We start from the raw sequence: 25,361 nt of genomic DNA, 5'->3' as shown, positions 1-25,361 counted from the left end.
CCAAGCAAAAACACACCAAAAGTCTGATAGAACCATCAGCACTCCACTTCCCCAGGACGTTTGTTTTGGAAGCCTAAACAATTTCACCTGTAATTCTGGCTGAACAAAAATGGAACTCTAAGTATATTAAAAATGTGAAGCACCACCGATACCTGGAGGGCAGAGAATAAGTCTTCTTTAGCTGTTCAAATCACCATCACCTTTGGAAACAGTTTATCCTTGTGTTGTAGAATGCAGAACAATTATTTTTCAAATACCAAATCTGCATTTTCAACATGTATGTGAGAACTATTTTGTTTCCACCACAGAAATAGATCTGTCGTTCACACGATAGAAAATGTCTGACTTCATTGTAATGGGTTTATTTTAGCTCCTATTGCTTCTCCTACTACTGCAATGTAAGCATTTACCTCTACTACCACTTCCATCTCAGAGATGCAAACATTTACAAACAGTGACATCTGAAGGACTCGGGATTTCTGCAAAGTCATTTACCACAAGGTTCACCCAGAGCACTGCAGACACAGGCTGATCAACCAAAAATAACCCACCATGGCAGCCAGGGAGGTTCTCCAGCTCAGCTGCCAGACCAGGCACACACCCCCCAGTGCCAGCAGATGAGAGTGGATGCCAGGGAAGAGGAGGAGGAGGACAAGAGAATGGAAACCACTCATTGGCATGATGCCAGCAGAGCTGGGATTTGTCTGGCCCCAAGATTTTCACGGGGAATATTAATTAACTGGAAACATTTTAGAGAGCAAGATGGGCAGCTTTTTAAAAGCATTATATTCTCAATATTGTGTATGTATAAATCACATCTGATACTTCCAAAGAGGTGTGCCTATAGATATAATTTTTTTTAAATCACTAAAGCAAGTCATAGAATAGACAACACTTTTCACTTCAGTGTAAACTAACAAATGCGTTTCATCAGAAGGGTGAGGCCAGAGAAACCCATTTTCCCAGTGCTAGAACAAATGTTCCCTCCACATATCTGAATCACAGATGAGAGAAAAGAACAAAGAAAATCAAAATATCACTGTACTTTAGAATTACAATATTTCTGCATATTCATGCTACTGTTTTTCTCTAATCAACACAGCAAAGTAATTTTTATTTGGTACATCAAAACCTCTTTAAAGAGTACTCAAATGGAAGCTCTTGCAAGAATACTGTCTACAGATCATGGCAGCTGGAAAAGAACTGTTTGATTACACCAATGACAGGGGATAAAGCAAGAAGAGTGAACAACGGAACACGAGTGGGCTTGAGCCCTAAATTCCAGCTTCATGCCAGGCTGGAACTTAAGACTTCAAACACAGCAACAATACTTAGAGAATATATATTCCAAAGCTGAGTTCTAAAAACCATCCTCAGCAATGTTTAACCAACAATTTTCACTTGATATTCACCGTGAGAAATACCAAATGTTCCAAGTGTCTGCCCCGGACATCCCAATTATGAATTGCTGTGTGATACTGGCAATATCATCATCTTTATAAAGCCTTGAGCCATTCCCCTCCCTGCAGGGCTGCCCCCTTGCCACGATGGGTGCCCCTTGCAGAACACACAAAGCTCTTTCCCCACGGCGGGGCACAAAGGCAGAGCAGCAGGAGCCTCTCCCAGCAGTGCCTGAGCACTGGGAGCTCTGCCTCTCATCAGCCCCAAGGGCTGAGCTGCCAATCCACAGAGAGCCCTGCAGCAGCCTGGCCACCCTTTCACCTGCAAGGAATCCACTGTCACAGCTAATGGCATGTGGGTGGCTGCTGCAAAGCCAGGAATTAAAACACAGCTTTTATGGCTAAATTTGCCTGAATGTGAAAATGTTGTTTAAATCGTGTGGGGGAAAGAATTTAACACTCAGTGGTTTTCATAACCAGCAACTGATTAAAGAGCTAAAGCAAAAACATTTAAGTGGAAAGCCTCTTGCAAAAAATACAATTGAAGGCACAAAATGAAAGCCTTGAGATTGCTTGCTCTTAGGATGTTTGTGATGGGTATCTGCTTACTCTCCTTTCCGAGCTGTACATACACTAAACAATGAGCTTGCTTGTAATAATTATCACTACTTAATGGTATCTAAACTTCTTAATCCAATTTTACCCAAACAAATCCAATAATTACTCCATATGCTTTTTTGATGATTACAATCTCGGGAATCCCAACTGCATAAAAAAAAGTGTTACGAGCAATTGTAGGTGGATTTTATTAATATAATGAATAGGATCAGTCTAACAGATTTCAATTACAACAATAGCTTTTAAGTACATTCCTATGACATAAGGAAAGAACATGCATAAATGAAAGAAACTGGTTAAGCCACATAATACTGATTTATAGCAGCTTTTTCCTTTCATTCACCTCATTAACATTTCTCTGTATTTCAGAATCCCCCACTCCAGCTCTATAAAACTTGCATTTCTAAAGCCTTTGAGGACCAGACATTCCAGAAGAGAAACAGTTAAACCCAGAAACGCATTCTTGGCTGCTACTGTGACAGGATTTATTTACAGCTTCTATTAAACACAGCGGCTCCATTACAAAGTGCTGGATGTGAGGAGAATTTTTGATTATACAATGCCAATGCCTCACTGTGTTAAACATATCATGCCAGTGTATTATTTTTTTCCTTCAGCAATTCGTTCAGGTCATTGTTTGATGGGTTTATGAATTCATTACAGGAAACAGATGGATCCCATAATTCAGAGCTATTCTCCCAGCCAATCATATGGGCAATTTTTTTCCTCATCTTGCTCCCCCCTCCAAATCAACCTTAATGAAGCCACTTCCTCCACAGCCACTTCCCTGCACACACACACTGCAGCACATCCACTGCTGCCTAAAGCTCCCTCCAAACACTACAGGCTTTCCCAGTAAAGCTGAGCAGGAGCCCGATCCCACAGCCACCCCCTCCAAGGTCACACTGAGCACCAGGAACTTGCCCAAGTCGGGTGAAGACAGCCACAGAACACAGCATTAAAGTGGGCAAAACCACAAGTCCTCATTAGTGAGAAACCCATTTATATTTGCTCACAGAAGTCTGTTGAAGAAAAAAATTCCTGCCCTCCTCCAATCTACTTTGAAAGGCTGAATTTTCATTTAGCAAATTACCTCCTTTGTTTCCTGAGTGCTGGGATTTTGCTATCCACAGTGACATCTGCTGGCAACAGCAAAGGTGCTCAGAACTATTGCATAAAACCCACCTCTCAGGTTTTTACACAGAAAACTACCAACTTTTCTGCCTGGATCATCCCTTCCCCCAAAATCATGAACTTCTGGGGGAAAAAAAAAACCCTGCAGTCTAATGCCAAGATAATTCCTAAACTTATAACGGCTTTAATAATGTAACCAGAAGCTGCTGTTTGACATCAAAGCCCACATTAAGTGATAAAAGTAAAAATACACGTGTTATTTTGGCCTTAGAAGTTTGTCACCGTTTATTTAAAGAAATGCCTTGACTTTGGGCCAATTCCTGATGACCTCATTTATCTAATATTCAGAGCAAATAAAGTCTTTCCCTGGTTTAACTTCATTTCCCCCCTCACAGCTGACCATGGTGCAGTTTCTTCTGCTTCCTCTTCCAGAGGTTTCCTCTCCACTTTCTTCTCTTGTCTTTTACAACACTTCCTTCCTTAGTCTTTCACCACCCCAGTTCTAAAATCTCCTCTATAACCCATTTCTCCTGACAGACTTCTCATATCTACCAACTTGGTTCTTGTACACAGAACTTGATTTTTTTTTTCCATGCAACTGGAAGTCAGAGGAGGAATTAACAGAAAGCTGCAAAGTTCATGGAAAACTTCTAAACCAGTTATTAGGATTTCTCAACAACAGAAGGTCTTACCTCCTTAACTGCTGGCTTTATATAAAGGTATGAAATAGAGAAGCATTGAGGATTTCATTCCCCACCTCCACTTTGACTCTAAAGCAATGTATTCACAAATCCAGCTGACCCCTGGCTCCTACCCAGACACTCCTTTGTTCCTCCCTCTCCTCAGACCCAGTCATTCACCCCAGTTCAAACAAGTTCTGTCTGTTTGCTCACATTTCCCACCATGTTCCACCAGCCAGAGCTCGCTCTATAGATCTTAACTATGTAATGGCTGCTGAAATGACATTCTTACTTGATATTGTCATAAGCAAAGTGGGGAAATGTGAGCAAAATGTAAAATTGGTTGAAATGTTCTCTGGGAGAATCAATGGCTTGCTGTCAAAACAGAATATGTTTCAGAAGAGATTCCACAGGGACTTGATCCGAGCCTACGCTGTTCAATATTTCGTTAACAGCTGGATGATGGACGAGAGAATATCCTTATTAAATCTGCAAATGACACAAGATGGGAGAAGGAAGATGGGGGTGGTCAGATCGCTGTGTGACAGGATCAGAGCTCAGCACTGAGGAACTGAAGAAGCAATGTGACAAAACTACTGCAATTCAATAAGGAAAGTCATGCCATTAGGCAGGAGGAATTAAATGCAGAACAGCAAACAACTCGCCCCACAGCAGTTCTGCAGAAAAAGAAGCAATGTTTTAGCAGATCACAAAGCAAAGAGGAGGAAAAGATAATCAAGCAGACTGTAAAAAGCCAACTGGTGGGATGGGATAAACACCCAGCAACCCATCTTCTTGAGCCTGGCATCACAAAGCCTTCCCTGTCTGTACCCACAGCTGAGCATCTCTCTCCCAGATGGAGCTGGACCACCTGAAAAGGGCACAAAGGAAATGGAAATCTGGAAAAGGGAACTACCACAGCAGACAGGGGTAATGGAGTAGACAATCTACAAGACACTGGTTACACAAACTAAAAAAAAAAAAAAAATACAAAGAGAGAGGACGAAATAATTTCCTCCACCCCACAGTGAATAAGACAAGGCTTGCTGGGTTTAAATGGCAGTCAGGGAGATTTAAACTTACATTTTCAACAATAAGGATGATTAAGGATTATCTGCAGACATGATACAGGTTTGATGATCTCGTCTCAGGGCAAGAGGATGGAAAAAATGACCTCTCAAGAACCTTTAGAGCACATTTTCTACTGCTCTACATGTAAAACAGAGCTCCAAATCCATCTTACTCAAGTTCTCCCACTTCCCTCAGCCACGACAAAGAAATCCTTTTTCTCTCAGGTTGATAGTCACAGCACTCTCCCCAGCTTCTGCTGGTTTTTAAATAAGTTTCAGATGCGGCCTTTCTTCACCAGCCCTACTTGCAGATCCTCTCCATTTTTTTTCTTGATTAATGTAAATTTGAAATGGACTCAATCCTGAGTGACATTTTATCCCTTCAACACCATGGTGAATCCTCTGTGTAAGCCCAGCCCAGCCCACCCTGAGGCAGAACTGTGCAGCAAAGGGTCAGAGCCCAACTTGATTCACAAACTGAACTTTGTTCCTAAGACGTGGAGAAGTTCCTAACAGGAACATAGATTCTTGAGTACTTCAGAGCTCACACAAAAAATTTTCTTTCCCTTTCTGGAACAGCATCTATATTTTTTTCTTTCAGATCTGTCAGCAGAGAGGATGACAAATACTTCTCTTGACAGAAAGATACAAAACCTGTTTTGGGTGACTCAACATGTATTTTTAAGTTTTTTTCAATCCTATTCTACATTATTCAGGTTGGTGTCACATGCAGCAATCTTGCGAAGAATATTTATACTTTTAACAGTTTTAATATTTTCCTCACTGCTTTCCTCCATGTTAGCACCGATTATAATTTTAATTTTAAATTCACAATTAATTAGCTGTGCCATTAAAAATGGTACAGCTAATTAGGTTGATAGGTTGTCATCAACAATAGATTGATAATCCAAAGCAAATATGATGCTCTCCCACTGCAAGCCAAACTCTCTCATGTTTATTGAAAGCTCTGAGTGCACACACATGGGGTTTGCCATCAGCTAATTGATGAGCAGAAATTGGACTGTACACATCAGGCCTCAAACTCAGCAGCCCAAGCGAGGAACCAGGTCTGTGGGCAATGGAGCAGTTAAATTCAGAGAGCAGCATTCCTGCAGGATGTGAACTGATAACAGATGGTAACTTTCAAGACTTAACAATTCATCTGGTTCCTTTCAAGCAAGAGCTCTCCAATGGGCAGGCACTGGGAACTGGAATACCAGTATTAATCATGTACATCTCTGTGCACACAGAGCTGCCCAAGTGCTACCCCTTGTAAAGCAACAGAGAAATAAAGAAATGAATTCACCTAACTAGAAGCTGCTCTCTGTCCTGAAGCCTCTTGACATCTCAGCACAGGCATATTTCCTTTAACACGTCATCACACGTTTAACTTGGAATTCAGACTCCTGCACACACAATTCCCACCTCCAGAACAGGGCAATACACTGGCCTTAGAAAGAGAACTTGGCTTTTCTAAAGGAAAATAATGAAGCTATTAGAAGTTTTTAATCACTCATATTAATAATGTTAAGAAACAACAGCATTAATAACAACTGCCTGAAAAGGACAGGAGGGAGATAAGAGTCATTGCTGAGACGAATTAACTGGTGCAGGAAATTCCTTCTGTAAAATTTAAGTGAGAAGGCAGCTCAGAATTAAGAGAGGGATTCTCAGTGAGTGGTTAGAAATGCTGGCAGAATATTTTCAGGTTTTATAAGACTTTTCCTATAGAGTGTTCAGAACTCTTCACAGAGAATTCACACCTTGTATTCCTTCCCAGAGTACTTAGGAACATCTGAACTCCACCAACTAATTGTATAAAGACCCACTAGGGAAATACAGTTAGTTCTATCCCAACAGGACATGAGAGCATCACAAACACAATCCCAACAATTCAGGAACACAGCAAAGGATGTCAGAAGTCAGCCATGGGCTGACTCCCCCCCTTGACCTCCATCTCACCCTCCAAACCCTCCTCAGTGCTGCTCCAGGCAAGGTTCCCCCAGCAGGAACTACAGAATAAAAGAGTCAGAGAAGACAGGAAACAGCTTAAAGTTAAATTACACAAAACCAACACTATCATCATTGAAAGTGCCAGTGGGAAAATTCAAGCATATAATAACAGATTAAATAACTCCATACAGAGCCACAGAAGAAGCCTGGGCAAAGTCTGAAGTGAATCCTTCAATTTTAAACTGACTCTGTGAATTTAATCTTATTAGAAAATGTTTTACACCATTTTCATATGCAAAAGAGTTTTTAAAAATCAAATTTACAATTGTCACAGCCATCACACCAGATATGTTCCTCCTTTCCACAGACCACTTCCAGGCACAGAGTGAGCAGTAAGTATTTCTTCTTTACAGCAGAAACCCAGTCGTTAAACCAGGCACACAGACAGATAAATATGCAAATTCCCACTAAAGAGTACATTCTCAAGGAACTGAAAAGGAGGATAGCCTCAGTATCCACTGATTTACTGGATACAAGAACCTGAAATTTCCTTCACCTTGAATGGTGATGGGTCTACAGGTACAGCCCACTCTTCAGCTGGGCCTTGAAGAGAGAATCCCGGTGTAAATGCTTCCAGTTTCATACAGATGTGGCTGTGTACTGCAAAAATAGCCCATACCCCATCACTTCTATCTGAGGCTGCCTTTACAGAAATCACTCAGTGCTGGCACACAGTGCACAGATTCCATCACACTTGGAATATGTGCTGTACCCCACGCTCTGTCCATGCAGGGTGGATGTTCCTGGAGTTTTGGGCTGTCCCAGGGTACAGCCAGAGCTGCCATCCCACCCAGGACAACTGGAAATACTAAGCACTCATGCTACAGCAGGCACAACCTCTTCTGCCACTCTGACATTTGAGCTGGAAAGAAGATAAGGATTCTCTGGCTCTTTTCTGGAATTCCTGGAAATCGCCAGTGTGCATTTAATGCATTTCCGGATTAATATCCTAACGTGGATAGAGAGATCAATGTGTGCAGGACACCCCTGAGCTGCCAGGTGTGCAGGCAGCCTGTGTGATTTTTGTGTGCCCAAAATCAGTGTCCAGGGAGCCCCAGGCCTGGAGAGCGTGGACACACCCCTGGCCCAACAGCCCAGACACATCACAGCACATCACTACGCACAGGCACATTTTTCTCCTGGGAACCAGAAATACAGCTCCTCCAGGTATTTCATTTCTGGTTTGGGGAAGCAGGCTGCAGTGACACTGAATTCCTTTCAGAAATGCCCATGGAAGCACGCTGTGACTGCCTGCAGATGAAAGGGCTGCTGCTCAGATAGAAGTATAATGCTGCCTGACACTGCCTGTGCTGCTGGAATCATGGGACTGGGCACACATGTCACACTGACTAAAGGCCAGCGCAAACACAAAGCCTTGGCCCTCTTGTCATGGACATTTATGGTACCAAATGAATATTTCATGTGTGACACAAAAATAGCAACAATTTCGTGAGCAACCAGTAACAGGCCTCTGTAATTTTGGCATAAGCCTTCCAGTTCACATTCTATCTCAAAAGAAGACTTAGCATGTTTATACTACACCTCTAAAGATAGTGTAGAGTTATCTGAGCTATCATTTTAAATCAGTCAGCAGGAAAAACTGAAGCAGAGCCAACAGAGTGTCCAGCATGGACCAGCTTCCCCCACCCTCGGGCTGTGTGGATTTATTCCAAGTTTCAGGTAGCATCACCCTGAGAAATTGTGCATGGAGCCAACTCAATGAAAGGTAAAACTGAAATATTTTGGCCTTAGATGTTAAAATCTTGTGCACCTATTAGGATAACTCAAGATGTGTTCATTTATATTTCACAAAATTATTTTGAAAATCGTTGCTTTGAGCAAGCAGGTCTTTAACATACAGAAGCCATAGCAGCATCATTATCACTTTAAGGGACTGTACTAATAAAAAAGATTCACAGCTTTTCTATCATAGAAACCTGTTTGGGGTTCTACATCCTTCTTTGGATGCAGCTCTAGCATTTGAAAGACATAAAAATGTCATTCTTGCCTTCAGAAAGGAGCAGCTGAGAGCTTGAAGCCCAGAATGAAGAGTGATCCCTTATTCAGCTAAACCCAATTAAATTAAAGTCGTGATCTAGAGATAAAACAAACAAACGAGTGTTTAAGTATGCATACAGAGCTGCAGTGAGGGGAAGGAAGAAAATACACTGAACTTATAAATTGTGTTTCAGATTTTTTAATATTTCCTTTTAAGCCTAATCATAACATTTAATATGCAACAGTGTTTTTCTGAGCTTCTCAATGCCGGCCTCTTTCCTGGAAGGTTTTTGTTTGAAATTCTGAGTTCATCTACCTGATAGTCAAACCTGGAGAGTCTGAAGCAAACTCTTCATTAATTCAGTTTAATCTGAACAGGTTTTTTTATGCCTCCAGTGCCATTGTGCATTAATGCCACATATGAAAACCAGGATTTAAATTATTCAGAAACGTGAAGAAAGCAGTTCCAGCAGTTTATAGACCTTCTCCTATTCAGGTTCTTCAGGAAAATTTCCTAAAGAAAAGCAGACTAAAACCTGATGGGGACTCAGCAGTGATTTCCCTGCAGATAAGGTGGAGCCAAAGAAAACCCAAAGTGAGTTCATTTGCTGAACACATTCTGCAATTCACATTCAGGACACCCCTGCAGTGGCAATGCCCAGGGAAGCTCCTGCTGAGATTCCAGCCCCCACCCTGAGCAGGAAGAAGCCCAGAGGATCCATCCCATGTTTGCAGCAGGGTTGTTGTCCCAGTGCCAGCCCTGGGTGATGGGGCTGTCACCATAGCAACTTTCACCAAGAACTCACAATGCACCCAAACGAACTCCCAGCTAAATTAACTTATTGCATGTCGCCAGTGAGAAATGACTGTTCAGAGGTAATTTTCTGTACTAATATGTAATAGAGTTAACTCTCTAAATTGAATTAAATTAATTAAATGCCACTCCCAGTAAATCAGATTCTATTACATGAATGTTAAAAGAAATTAAAGATGTTTTAATAAAGATTACTAATAATAACTTAATATTATTACTTCATTTTAATTCAAAAATTCCGCTCAGTTTATTTTAGACACATGTCTCTTCCCCTCACTAGGAAGGAATACCTAATTATTCCACATGCATTACACAGTTACTTCATAGAAATAGGCTTAGTCTTAGCTAAAAGATGTAACACCAGCATTTTAAGAAGAAACAGAGTTTGGTTTAATAAGTGACATCCTAGAATTTTTTCCCCCTCACACTATGGGTAAATTCCACACTTTCAATAAGTTTCCAGAGAGTGAGTTTCATTTCTGCTTTTTGTAGAAAAAAATAAAAATGTCTTGCAGCAAAGCAAATTGCAAACAAAGAGGAAAAAGAGAAAAACACCATGTCTGCCTAGGCAGGGTACAAAAAAGCCAGTCCTTTAATGGCTTTGCAGATCTATCTAACAATGCATTATTAAGTTTGTTTTTTAAAGTAGATTCTTGCACTTTGGAGGACAGACAGCCAGGAGGCAAATCTATGATGCTCCCAGTTTCTCATGTAAATAAAAAGTTGAATTTACCAGCTGATAGTGTTTGTGCTGTCCCCATGACCCTGACTTTAACTCGTAACACACCAAGACACCGTGGGCAAAACTGGGGTCTATTTAAATAATCACTTCTCAGAATTCCAAACCACATAATTCAGTTTTATCCATTATTTAGTTTTCAGGAAGAAGCTGCGTTTGTGCTGAGAAGGCAGCTGGTGACAGCAGAGGGAGCACACGGAGCTGTCACATCTGCCACTGGCCACAGGGTGACAATGATGTCAGCCCCAGCACCAGCTCAGCTCAACACCCAGAGGAAAGGCAGCACTGCCACTAGAAGAATATGGTAAATAAGGATTAAATCATTCCCTGAATCTCCAGCAAATGTGAGTTAAGGCTGTGACAACCCCGTGGGGTGGAACAAGATGAGTTTTAACATCCCACCTACATCCCATGTATCAGTAAAATGGGATTATGGACTTAACTGTTCAGTGTTATGATGCATCTCAGTTATTTTCTACAGATTTTAAGTTAGTTATATATTTTTTTGAAGTCTCAGTAGCCATAATAAGACACTCGATCACAAAGTCTTCCACAGATCTTTTCTGGGAAGGAACAGCTGAACAACTGAGGAGGCTGAAGACAACCCCTCACCTGATTATCCACAGTGATCACTGGAAGATCAGAGATAACTACACAGCAAAGAAAAAAAATTAAATTATTACTCTTGGAAACTGGCAGGACGATATGGAAGCCGTAGCAAGATACCAATCACGATGGAGCCTATGTCCAAACAGAACATATTATTTTCTTCTTATTTCACTCTGAAGACTTTCTCCTGATGAGAAAGGAAATGCTAGATGCCCACATATACAGCAGGAAAGAACTGCCAGTGCAGGACAGGACAGCCTGACACCCCCAGCACCTGCAGAAAGGGCTCTCATGGCTTGTCAGTCAAGCCTAAACAACTGCAGTGGAAACTTTGGGGAAATTAAAGTAAGGAATATATTTAAATGTATACTTCAGGGGACTACCTGCAGGGAGAAAATGGGTAGTGATTAAACAGGAGAAATGGGGAGTGAAGAAGAAACTGCACATTATCAAATCGAGGTCTTTACAGAATAAGGTATCTGAAACTTGGGAGTTTCTCAAGGCAAGCTAAATTTAAGGACAGAAAAGTGAAAGAGAAGAATTAGCACTGCTCTGAACAGCCTGGATTACAGAGCTATGCAACGGGGTGAGCCTGAAAGGCACAGAAAATATAAATCAGCCTTAGGTTTTACTTGGAAACGGCAGCAGGTTACTGTTCTACTGGTTACTGTTTGAGATTAACTCAAAGGCTACGTAATAACTCTCCAACCACAGTGTGCTGGTTTTGGCTGGGACAGAGTTAATTTTCACCCAGTAGGTGGTGTGGGGCCGTGGTTTGGGTTTGTGCTGATAACCAGGGTGTTTTCACCACTGCTGAGCCAAGGCCTGTTCTGTTCCTCACCCCACGCTGCCAGCCAGAGGCTGGCGGGACACAAGGAGCTGGCAGGGGACACAGCCAGGACAGCTGACCCCAGGGAATACTCCACACCCCATGGTGTCATGACCACCACAGAAAGCTGGGGGAGGAGGAGGAAGATGGGGATGTTTGGAGTGATGGTGTTTGTCTTCCCCAGGCACTGCTCCCTGTGATGGAGCCCTGCTGTCAGGGATGGCTGAACACCTGCCTGCCATGGGAGGTGGGGAATCAACCCCTGCTCTGCTTTGCCTCTGTGTGACTTTTGCTTCACTTATTAAACTATTTTTATCTCGACCCATGAGTCTTCTCAGTTTTACTCCTCCAATTCTCTTCGCATCCTGCCAGGGGAGAGTGAGTGAGGGGTTAAGCTCCTGCCTGGGGTTAAACCACAACATATAGATACTGCATTTAAGAAATAATCCTGCACTAACTGGAAGGACTTCCAAAGGAAAAAAAAAAAAACTATTATGGTTTGAAAAACAGCCTGAAAACAGGAGCACAAGGGAAAACTGGACAGGCTGTTAAGGAAAAAACAGGAGATACAAAAAGGTCTCTGCAGTGGAAGAGAAGATCAGCTCCCCTGGGCCACGCAGACAACAGAAAAGGGCCGAAGTTATAGGAAAGACAAGCTGAATATGAAGATGCCTTTCCAACAAAAATCAAAACATATTTCAAGAACATCTGTTGGGCCTGTCTGAGAGAGGGGAGAGGGTTAAATCTGAATCCCTTTTTGCTCATCTAAAAGGATATACCTCGTCCTGTGTCCTGTGATAGTAAGACCTCAAGGTGGCATTTGAACTTTAAATGGAGTTGAAGAATCATCAGTTCTCTAGGTTAGTAACTCATGTGCTTCAAAACAGACGTTCATGAGACCCTGGCTAGCCTCCTAAAGGTGAAAAGTCTGGCTGGCTCCATAAAAACTGATGAAAAAAAGATAGCAACAGCAGCCCAATCAGAAATTATGCCTGAAACATTAAGAACATCCTAGAAACAGGAGGACAGGTCTTCAGGAGACTATGATAAAACTGAGAACAATTCTGTGAACCAGAGAAGAGGCCAGCAGGAGCCTGAGTCACACCAAGTTCAGCTGTTCCCATTGGGCAAGCAATAATAACAGTGGGTGCCAGCCAGGAGCGTGGTGCTGTTCAACACAGGTCCCACAAGGCAGCTGAGCATGAGCCACTGCTGCCACCCCACACGGGCAGGATGCCTGCAGGAAAAATCACCTCCTCTCCAGATGCTAATGCACACTGCACTGCCTGAACCAGTTCAGGAAGAACCTGAAGGATCAGGTGCACGATGCACACCTGAGCAGAAGCTTCGGAGCATTTATCAGAGTGTGAGCTGGCTAAACAGACATTTTAAGTAGTCATGTAGGATTTGTGAAGTATGGGCTACCACCTTTAACAACTCAGGAGAAACATTAAAATAATCTAGCAAAACACAGGGAAGCCAAGGGTTCTCAGAGTAGAGGAATGTCAACACCAGACAGACAACAAGAGAACACAAGGTCCCTCAGGCCAAACGCTTCACACACGGTGTAAAAGAATCAAAACCACGTTTTCATTCCCTTCTTTTCCCCCAGATAACCCTCCCCAGCATTTGTAACTATTCCAGGAGCATGTACTAGTGTTACAGTTCAAAGTGGATTTCATCCTTCCCAAGGAAGGGATCAGAAAACCGGGAAAAGGGAATTAGAAACCTGGCATGTATCTCAAAACAATCATTACTAAAGCCAGCTAATACATTTCCTGATGAACCTCTCCTCCAGCTCACAGTTTGCAGATCTTATCTACATTATATTTATATGCCTTACAAGCCTCCTCCAGGTAGCAAGATGATAATCTAATAATGGAAAGTGGTCAGCACACTGCAGATAAATCAAAGCTGATAGGTTATTTTTTCATGGGAAACTGTTAGCTGCCTTCTGCATGAAAATCTGCATGAGCCAGGCCTCAAGACAGAGAAGAAACTGCCTTCATGGACTTGTTTCTTAAAAAGAAGAATAAAAGTGAACAACAGTTCAGAAAGTAAAGGGAGAAAGGAGCACACTGATGAACAGGTGAGCTGTGCTATCAAGTCACTTCCAAGGAAGCAAATCAGAGACTCTGCTGGGTGGGGAGGGGATGTGGGATGGGTGTTTGCTGCTATCAGCAGATACAAAAGTGGCATCTTACAAAGGATGAGACATATATGCTCTGATGGAGGGCAAATATCAGACAACATTTTATTTATAACTGGAAAACAGTTATTTTACAAGCAGACTGATGAAGAATAGAGCATTTGCCAATGCCTGAACTGCTGTAATGCTAAAAGAGCAGCAGTTTGACCATTTCACAGCCCACATGCTCCACACACTGCACTGGGCAACAGCAGCAGAAAGCAAAGTACCCACTGTGGGCAGATAAATAAATACCCATAACCCAGTGTGCAGTTTGATCATAACCAACACCATTATCACTGTGCAGCTGGGTTAAAATTTATCTTCTAAAATATCCAGTTGTCAACGACTGTATTGGCAGTTTTGTTGCTGGGAAAAAGCAAACTGGGATTTATCTGAGAGCACTTCCCACCAAGGGGCACCCTGATAATTAGGTCTAGAGTAAAAAAGCCAATCTTACCTAATCTGTGCTTACACTCTCTTCAAAGGGTATTCTTGGAGAGAAAATGTCCTAGGCCAGAAATGGTCAATGCTAAAGAAAAATCTGATGATGCACATGCTGTACTGCTGCCTTCAAGCAGGGCATCAACCCTTACAACCTAAAGCATTTGAAAAGTGCTTTTAACCAACTGTGTCTAGTGTTGGAAAGCTCCTATTTTTGTCTAATTCTAGAACTATTTACAGGTTAGGCTCTTGCCATCCTCAACCTGAAAAACCCATATCTTTCTTAACTGAGGAAACAGAAAAAGAATATTCTGCCTGTATTTCTATTATGAGCTATTTCTATTATATTTATTATGAGAATTATGCCCAAAATTGCATAACATCCAACTGCAACAGGCCATCTCTAAGGAGAATAAAAACTGCCTGAGGAGAACTAGGAGTGCCTATTTGAGCCCTTACCTACTTTTCCATTCCCAGATGAGCAATCTGCAAAGCTCACAAGGCAAACACTGACCAGGACTGGAGGTGCTTTACTGGAGCAAAGCAGCAGCAACTCCAGGCAAGGACAATGAAGCACCTCTGAGGGGGAAGCTGTCCAGTAAATGCAACTCAAGCTTGGAGTACATTAGGAAGAATATACTTCATGGTTACTCTTTTATTTTCAAAGCACCCCAGAGTTTTGATAAATTTTTTTATCAAAAACCTGTACTAATTGCTTTGGTGTATTGTTGTCTGAAAAGAGCATTTCTTTAAAGCTGGGAAATCTGCAGCTTCCCAGAAGCTACAGAAGATTTAAACCTTCAGAACTGTCAGTGCTTGCTTGCAGTGCTTAGGATGTCCAGCTCTGACAAACCCTGTCTCATGCAAAAAGACACCAATTCACAATAGAAATCTCTCCTTGGGCACCTTTGACTTGCAAACCAGCAAGACACACACAGAAAGAGCAACAAACCCAAATAAAGTTTACCAAAGATTATTCATACATTTACTGTTTACCTTTTCCTTCACTTCACAATGGCAATGTTGAAGATACCTGTAATACTTCTTGCACTTGTGAGAGCAAAAAGCCTATTAAATACCACTGAACTACTGCCTGCCACAGTCTCTCCACTTGAAAGAAAAACAGGTAGGAAACCAAAGGATTTTTTTTCTAATATTTAAGTCCAACTCTCCCAGCTCATCCTTCTTGCTTTGTCTCCTTGACTATGCAAATTACTCCTCCTGTCTGCTCCAATCTTTTTGCATTTTCTGCTCCTATTCACCCAGTACTGGACTCACAAATTACCTCCATCCTCTATTCTGTGCAGGCTGTAAAATGGTAATTACTCCTCTATCAGAGAAGCGATATCTCAGTGGGTTTTATGAACAAATTCGTGTTTGTTTAAAGATACTTATAACAGCAAAACACCCCCATGATAACGTTTATCAAAAAGAAAACATTTTTGTGTTACAAAGCCTTAATGTATGGCCACAGGTTATCATTAAGTTATCAAGTGACTGCATATTAAGATTTAATTGAAGAACTTATTGCAGTGCTCCCCCTCCTACTGCAATGATGATTTATGGCACATTTTGTCACTACAATGTGCAGCAGTTCAGTACAAACACAGCACTTAACTAACAAGATGACAGAGGCAGATATTCAAGCACAAGCTATAAATACTCAAATGAGTCAGAGGTTGTAAATCTGTTGTAAATCATACCTGATTTTAGGCTGGAACACATTTTCTAATCTTATGGAAAAAGCCTCTGCAGGTTCCTAGAATAATATGACACGAACCAGAAAAACTCAAGACTTTTCTTTTAAAAAAGACTGATTGTGTTACACACTGTCATAATTCTACTTAAAATCCTGGTAAGATTCTTTAAGAAGTTTCATTTTCTGTTCCTTCCTATGGAACTACCACTAAAAACCAGTAACATCTACCAGAGCCAGAAGGAGCACATTATCAATATACACAAACTTCATTTCTGTATGAGCAGAATGGAGGTTAAAGGAAGGTGATTCACACACACACACAAGCACAGGCAGAGAACATTCTAACAGCCCATTTGGACAGGGTAAGTAAAGAATCAATTTAAAATATGTAATCATCTACATGGCTGATTTGGTAATTAAAATAACCCAGCTTTGGAGACAGGTATGCTGCTACTCCTGTCATCCCAACAGCAATGCCAGAGCAGGGGATGGGATCTCAGATATTTTTATCCATTCTTTCTTTCCCTTTAACTCCCCTTTCTAATAGAGTGGACCATGTTCCTCCAGGTAAAATATACAGCACTTCTTGTGGGATAACAGACAACCCTGAAGGAAGTATGCCAGCATTTGTGACACCACAACAGTTTATCCAACAACCACACATTGTTAAATGTTCTCTCTTCAGTCCCCCAAAATAAAATGCATGAAAGCCTCAACCTTGGCAGAATAATCTCCCAGGCTGCAGACAAGCTCCCTGACTGCAAGCTGCATATTAAAATCATCACACACTGAGGAGTCCCAAGGCACACAGCCCAGACAGCCTGGGGGAGGGGACAGCTGCACAGCACACCACAGATGGAAGGGAAGGATGCTCAGCTCAGCAGCCACTGCACCACTGGAACAGAGACCAGGCAGTGCTGGACAGGCTGAATCAATCCCAGGATCACTGCAGCCCCTCCAGCTTCTGCAATGCTGCTTCATCATCCCCCAGCAGTGAGCTGAAATTCCCATTTTCCCTTGGAAAGCCCATCTCTCCTTTCCTGGTCCCATGCCATGAATATGCCACACAGACCTACATGGATCATGGAGGTCCAAGAGGCACAGATTGACCATCTCTGCTTTATGGTAAAGGGATAAAAATATTTTCCAGCTAGCATTTCTAATAAAACTACTTACCAAATCAATTTCTATGTTAGACTAACTGTGGTGTATAGACTTAACTGTTTTTACTTCTCTGTTTGTAGATTTAGCACTTACCTTTCCTGCAGATAATGCTGTAGGGTCGAATGGATATTTTGCCTTTCAATTACCAGGCTGAATGTTTGAGTAACAAACCACTTAAGCTATTTTATATCAGCTCTAGACAAATGCATTCAGCTGAAGAGGAGTGAAGCAGGCAAGGAACTGATCACCTGTGCTGACTAAACCTGCAGGAGGATGGCTAGAAGAGCAGCAGGCAGTAAAACACACCCTGACAGAATTTATGACAAGCACAGGTCCCTTAAAGCCCCTGTAGTTATTAAGTAACAGCCATTCCCATACTAGGATCCTTTACCATACAGAACAGAGCTCACAATTACAGCTGAATGTCTTCATTAGAAAAGCCTTTATACACAAAGTTTCTTGATCAACTGCACATAAACTGGCAAGAGTTTACATATGTAAAATAAACACTAACAGCCTGTGCTCAATAGTCCTGCTCTCAAAAAAATTAGCATAAAAGAACAACAACTTGAACGTGCAATAAAAACCTGCTCATTTCCCACCTCATCTAATTCTGCAGTGCTTCTCTCCAGCTGAACAGGAAGACTACTTTCATTTGTTTTCAAGTAATTGAGAAACATTTCAGGTCTTTATCAGCTCTCCAATCTTTGTTCTTTTCACGCATTCTCCAGAATTGTTGCCAACAGGGTATTTATAAAAGATCCAGCCTCACAAAAATACTCAGGCAAACAATGTTGCAGGGAAAAAAAAATAGAAACTGAAGGAGCTGTTATGTAGAGAAGACTTAAAGGGTTGGATCATTGTTTAAACAGAAGAAAACAATTTGTTTCAGTAGATGCAAGAGCTGTGTGAGGGAGCACTTCCTAGCCCTGGCTCCAGCAGCAGCCACATACCTTTCCCCTAAGGGTGGAATGTGTGTTTGTTTTGGAAGGGGCTTGTGTTCCACATCACAAATGGAAACATTCAGCTGGGACTGAGGCCTCAGAGCAAGACTGAACTGACAACACACCACAAACACACCCCCACAGGAAACCTCCTTCCTCTTACTTCCTTTCTCTTTCCTGAGGCCTCACCAGTGCCTGAACTGCAGCAGTCCAGATCAGCTCAGAGCTCTACAAAACACACGAGTTCATTACTGGCCAGGACAGCAACTCCATGTCTCTGTGACAGACAAATCCATGAAAACCTGACTATTAATTAAAAATAATTAGACCTTGATCACAGGTTTCTAGCACAGAAGAAACCAACCCAAACAGGAAACCCTCCCTCCTTCTCAAGCCCCACCACCTGGCCCTTCCTACCCACTTCAGCAAAGTGCCTTCTCCTCCACAAACACTGCTGAGAGCAAACAGGGGACTGTATAAACACCCTGCCCCAGTCGGCTGAAAAACAAACTGAAAAACCCTTCCAGATCCCACCTGCACTTGTATGATTTCTTTTTCTCCCCTAGGACCCAACGGTGCAAGCACCTCTCACTGCCATGGCAACCCAGCTGCAGAAATCAATGACATACACATAAAATTAAGCAATTTTTTTTAAGTTACCACAAACAGCTTCGTTAAGTCATATTTATAAAGATCTCACCTAGCCAAATCTACATTTTTCAAAATGTCCAGTTCCAGTCCAGCTTTAATCTCTGATTTAATACTTCCTGCCCTCTGGCGTGCATTACCTGCTGCAGTCCATTCACTCAGTTTTACCCTGCCATCCTGTCATCACAACTAAATTAATTGCTGTGCCCCAGACAGGAAATAAATTAACTAAATTCAATGATAATCTCTGTGTTGCCTTTTAGTTCTAGTAGCATGTGTCACTCAACCTTTAAAATGTATCCAAACAAAGCACTGGGTGCAGCACTGCAATAAAGTTCAATTCAGTCAACTCTGAATATTGTAGGAAAAAAGTTCAGTCAGTTTTTCCTCTCGTTAATTTTCTATTAATATTTTATGCATTTTTAAAAATTCCTGCTACCTCTCACAAGCTCATGCACATCCCTCCTAAAGACAAAGGTAAGGAACTGCACTAAAAAGTGGAAATAAAACACAGAGCAACCTGAAAAGCAACGAGTAGTTGCCAGACAAAGGAAATTCAAGGAAGGGTCACTTACAGGATTGTAAATAACCCCTGGCCCCTGCCCTGAGCATGAACAGGAGGTTTGGGTTCTCTGTAGGACAGGTTCCCATTTCCAAAGATGCTGAACCACAAAAAGCTCCATCACTGCTTCTGACAGATGAAATAATAAATGCCAAAGCTGCTAATCCCTAACATAACTATCCTTACTCACTGCTGTCTTCTTCCTGATTCATATTTTATAGCAGTAGAAGATGCTTAAACACATGGACAGTGAACCAAAAAAATCCAACAGATGGAGAAATGCAGTCCCTAAGTTTGAAAGAAAAACTCACAAGCATACCTGAAAAACTGAAGTTATTAACTAGAAACTTAAACGTGGCAGTTTCCAGCAATTAAAAGCAAAGCTGTCACAACAGAGACAGAAATAGTAACACCCCACAGAGGGAAAGCAGAAGGCTCTGTGTCTCACTAGTGAAAGAAATGAAGAGCCACTGCATTAACATGTGAAAATGAATTTAGTTACCCTGACAGCAAAAACATCTGCTGCTGAACTGTGATATTAAAAAGTCATTATAATCCATTATAGAACACTGAAACCTCTTCACACAGAAATGAGCTGATACAGAGAACAAAACAAGCAATACTGTGAAAACAGAAATCTTCCATTTAGATAGAAATTGCTCTCATGTATCTTAATTCCAAAGTTTTTTATGTACCGAAGTTTTGGTAGCACTCACATACCTCTGTTCCCTTTTCCTGAAAGTAAAATCCAGTGTTATAAACTGCATGAGATCTCACAGGGCAGATGCTACAGAATTCCAACTAGAACTTTCTGACCTCTCACTTTCTAAATAGGAAAAACTTAGGAAAGGACAGAGTTTCAATCAATTACTTTTACAGTATCTTCATCATACACTTATTACTTTCTTTTTCTGAATTCATACTACTGAAGTAATATTTAATTTCTGCTGTCTAAATCATGAGAAGTGTTTGAAACGTAAGTTGTTTAGTCCACCCCTTATGTCAGGCTTGGCTCTTCTCTAACTCTCGGTCTTTGGGACTCCAAAAAAGACCTCTGGGAAGCTCCACTTGCTTGTCTGTCACCTCATTACCCACCAATAAATGACAATGCATTTGAGCTGCTTCAGAACTGTTCAAATCAAAGGACAGAGACACAAAAATATCTGTAAGCCATCAGTTGCAGAAGAGAGACATTACCTTGCCTCTCTTCCTCACCTTTCTGAAAGCCACAGCTTCATTACCTTTTCTCCTGGGGAACCTGGCAGCCCACTGCCCCCAAAGGGGAAGGCATTCCTTACCTCTGCTGCTTCCTGACCCTGCTGCAAACCAGCTCCACTCACTCCCCAGGCAGAAAACCCGCACAGAAAGAGAAACAGGCAGTGGTGGCAGGTGGGGAAATAGTTTCTCCTAAGCTCTGTGAATTGAGTTTACACATTCAATTGAGCTGAATTGTGCAAGGGGAAAGGGGCAATTACTTGTCTTTGAAACAGATAAATAACTACTAACAACTAAATGGAAAACTGCATCTGTCTTGACAAAAGAGATGACACATGCTGTGTTATGGTTCACAGAAAATTAATCCATATATTCTTGTCAAAAGGCTGCTGTAGAATACCCAGCAAGATAAGCCAAAGCTTATGCTGAGAATCCCAATAAAACTTTAGGAACATAACAATCTTAGTAAGATATACTCCCCTCATTAAACAGACACAATGCATAAAAAGTACAAGCACATTTTTAAAACAAGCTTATAAAAATATCAATCATTTCACAAAGAATAAACAGGAATTTACCTTTGGTTTTTTGTTCAGCAGCCTGAAAGAAGAGAAGAACAAAACAAATCAACTACTTGTCAATACTGCAAATTATACCTAACAATTATAGGGCTGCAGGCCTAACTTTTTGCAGAAACTGCTTACATAAATCAGGCATTTGTTTCATTTAAGGACTAGAGAACATTATTTTAACTCCATGTGACAGGAATGTGGGAATGGCAACCTCTGTCTGATTGAAGCCAGAAGCAGATGCCAAAGAAGATGTGAAGATGATGCCAAAGAAGATGCCAAAGAAGCAGTGTAAAGAATGACAAGAGAGGGGAGCAGCCCCATCCACCCTCTCCTGAGGATCAGAGGCTTTCTGGACCCACACTATGTCTGTGAACCCTTGAGACCCCAGCAGAATTAACTTCCATGACCTTGTCCAGCATCCCTATGAGTCCACTCACACTATCAGCTTTCACAGAAGACCTGTTTATTTTTTAATCTGGAAATCAACCCTTTTTTAAAATGCTGCTTGATTTTTATCCAGGAAAAAACAGTGATCAATTCTTATTCCAAATTAAAACTAACTGTGCGATCCAGAAAATGAGAGAGAAGAATGCACAGCAGTGAAAATGAGTCAGGGATCCCAGAGTGTCTCCAGCATTGGCTGGGACTGCTCCAGGTACTTGTGGCTGAGCAGTGGCCACGGGAGGCAGGTGTGGAGCAGCCCCTTCCCAGCAGGGCACGGAGAGCACGGGCAGTGCCAAAGCCCTGGCACTGCTGCTTGGGCAGGGATTCTGGGACCACAGCCTCTCCCCAAGCCAGTGGCAATGATCACTTGTGCCAGGCTCACTCCCAGAAGTGAAGCTGCAGAATCAGTACCCACACTCACATTTAAAAGTGAAGAAGAGATCAATTACAACAGGAACATGAACAAACCTTTTTCTGAGCACCTTCCTTCTTTTTCTTTTCTTCCTGCTTTTTCTTTTTCTTTTCTTCCATCAAATGTTCCTCTTCTTGTGTTTCTTGTTCTTTCTCCCTGATAAAAACAAAGGTTAGGAAGAGCTCTTCAGTAAGATGAAGATTCTCTAGGAAGGTGAATAATCCATATTTGCATTGCTAACTTTCTACATCTCATGTCTAAAAAAGGCTGCTTCCAAGGCTGCAATAAAAGCACTCAAAAAGAGCTGCTCCAAAATTAAAACTCCCAACAAACAAAATAGCAGGCAGTAAGAATCCAGAATGGGTAGATTTTATTTGGAACCTCTTTCCACAACCATTCATAAATACTGTTTAATATTAGCATATTCTAGGGAAAGAAAGTTTGAAACTGGGAAAAAAAAACCCAAACCCAAGTAATTAATGCAAGCTCTGGTGGCTTTCAGGAGCTGTGATTCACAATATACCTTAAAGATCACGAGCAAGTGCATTACTTTGCAACTATTTTTCTCTTTTCTATCAAATACATGCTGTATTAATTTTCCATACACATCAATTTTGTTCTCAAGAGTTGTAAACTAAGGCCCAGATGAATTCCAATAATCGTATTCTGTGTTCATCCGATAAATTCTAGCTGAAGAATTTGCACTAATGCAAAACAAGACTGTTCCAGTATCATTTTGATTAAAAATTAACCTGAATTGTTCCAAATCAAGAAAACCTATTTGAAACCTTCTTTTCTCTGCTTCCTATGTCCATCACTGAAATAAATGGTTACAGCAATGACCCTCCCCAACATCCTTTTCAATAAATACCAATGCAAATAATTCATTTACTTCTTTATAACTACTTTATCTTCCCTGACAGCTTTTCAGGTCCTGACCATTTATCAGCCTTGCAGATCTTCTGAGAAGGCTGTTTTCTGATGGGCTGAAGCCATTACCATCACTATTATTAGATTCAATGTCTTCCAATTACTCCTCAAGACCACTTTTAGACTAATTTACTGTTGCTTTACATTTCACTTGCCAAAGCCTGCAGCCCCCCCCCCCCCCCCCCCCCCTTCTGTTTGGATCTTTGCTGTTGTTTAAAAAGTTTTTCAGTTACAAAACTTTTTTTTTTTTTGGTCACAATGTGTGAGACTGCTCTTTACCTAAAGGAGAAAACCACTGTTCAGATTTTGGACATTGTGTCTTCAAACATTCCCCATGAAACATTTTGCCTCATAACAAATTTGCATTTTCCTGCATAGTTTCCCTTTGTTGTAAGAAAGGAACATTGTAGCCTTTTGATATTTTGGTGCTGAAGGACATTTTGGGATTTGGCTTTTTCACTTGCCTGAAAATACTGATCCTGGCCACTGCAGATGCTTTAATGCTTACACAGATCCTGTATGGAGCTCCAGACTAAATTAAAAGCAGATTCCCTTTCCTTGCGTCACCCCAAACTATAAACACTACAGAAAGCAATTCACAGCTCTAAATTTAGGTGTTAGTGCCTTTTTAAGACACTTCACAGCACTCAGACTATTTACAGAAGTGAGAGATATGGCAAGACCCAGGGTCTGGAATAGCAGCCAGAGGCTGGGCACATCTGGGAGCTCTTGGTGCACTACTGGAGGTCCAGACAGCTGAAATGGCATTAGGCATCTGTTTTCTAAATACTGATCCACCTCCTGTCATGAGCAAAAATTCACCACCTGCACGACTGCTCAGCTTAAGCCAGTCAGTCCCAAAGGGGCACCTTTTGAACCCCAGACTGTAAACCGAGGTTTGGGAAACATCTGCCCTTAGGAACTGCAGCTGGGGATTTGCATTACCTGTTAAATTGCACTTAAGACAAAGGTGCTTGAAACTGAATTTTTAAATGGCTTCTTCTAGGACCTGGCAAAACGTGATAACTTAGATTGCCAAAAGAAACTGAGTGGAAACTGCAATAGATTTGCCTTTATTCCTGTTAGCTCAGTGAGAACAGAAGTCCCCAGGATCTCAGTAACTACAAAGAAACAACATCCAGTCCCTTCATTTGCAGTGCTCCCTACCCAAGTCACAGCAGACTCTACAAAGGCCCTGTTCCAGTGAACTCCCCCAAGCTGTCAGACTATTGCCAGAGGAAGTTCAGGTTTTTTGTTTTTTTTTTTTTTTTTTTTTTTTTTGGTTTTTGAAAGCAGGTGAATGAAACAAGTCCATGTAAAATGAGAAACTTTTTGGTTTCCTCTTGCTAGTACTTAAGAAACCCCATGCCATTACAGCTATTCCAGAACACCACATTTACATTTAAATCCCCTTCAATACTCAGGGCAGTATTTAAAAACAGAAACAAAAAACCACACAGAAAAACAAACCACCACCACCACTCTGCTTAACATGCAGAGTTTTCTTTAAGCTATAAAAGTACATATTACCCAACCTCCTTGTTAGGCCTCTTTTTTTTTTTTTAATTTAAGTTATTTTCCTTAAGTACAAGGTTGAAAGAGATCTTAAGGATCATCTGGTCCAACCAAGCCTTTAAAATATACAACCCTGGAGATCGACTTTCACCTCTGCCAAAATCATTCCTTACACTGGACTCCACTATCAATTTTTGTTTCCAGGTAAAGCATCATGTCAGTGGATTTTCCAAATCCAAGAAGAGCAAATATTTTGCTCTACCAAGAATACAACGTATTCTATTACCACGTTAGCACAGCAATTCCAACATCAGAGATAGAAGTGCCACTCCTCACAAAAACCTGAGGTTTGGTTGTGGGGTTATTTTTTCATTTCTGAGATTAAAATAGCCTCAGATTAGCTCAGAAAATGATACTGTAATTTTTAATGGAGCTCAATTTTCGAAAGTGATTTACATAATGACACTTCTGAATACATGTGCTTTAAATATGCTTAAAATAGAAATAAAGCTCCAAGCGGCCTCTCAGATGGCAACTCTTGCTGTCACTTTTAGGCAGAAATTAGTCATCTAAGAGCAAAACAAAAGGAAAACAATAAAAACATGGCTATATAAAGTTTGATTACGTTGTCAAAAGCACATGTTGCAGCTTTACTTCCTGAGCGACAATTTAATCTTTATTGCAGGAAACACGCTAAAACATTTATGAATACAAAGCTCA

The 25,361-nt window shown here is 41.3% G+C and overlaps 1 protein-coding gene across 6 annotated transcripts in view; it reads right to left on the bottom strand.

The window, feature by feature from the left end:
- The window catches only part of TNRC6C (trinucleotide repeat containing adaptor 6C), a 99,826-nt gene that overhangs the window by 57,618 nt on the left and 16,847 nt on the right, over positions 1-25,361 (bottom strand). For all 6 annotated transcript variants that reach the window (XM_062506508.1, XM_062506507.1, XM_062506509.1 and 3 more), the window contains exons 2-3: positions 22,253-22,352; positions 21,347-21,368 (exon numbers count right to left, since the gene is read on the bottom strand). In XM_062506508.1, coding sequence (XP_062362492.1) covers positions 21,347-21,368; positions 22,253-22,315 — 85 coding nt within the window. In that variant the 5' untranslated portion in view covers positions 22,316-22,352. The remainder of the gene's footprint in view (positions 1-21,346; positions 21,369-22,252; positions 22,353-25,361) is intronic.

The sequence above is a fragment of the Cinclus cinclus genome, chromosome 20, assembly GCF_963662255.1.
Source record: "Cinclus cinclus chromosome 20, bCinCin1.1, whole genome shotgun sequence".
Classification (NCBI taxonomy): domain Eukaryota; kingdom Metazoa; phylum Chordata; class Aves; order Passeriformes; family Cinclidae; genus Cinclus; species Cinclus cinclus.
The sequence above is the reverse complement of the archived record's forward strand: the minus strand, read 5'-3'. Positions and strand labels throughout refer to the sequence as shown.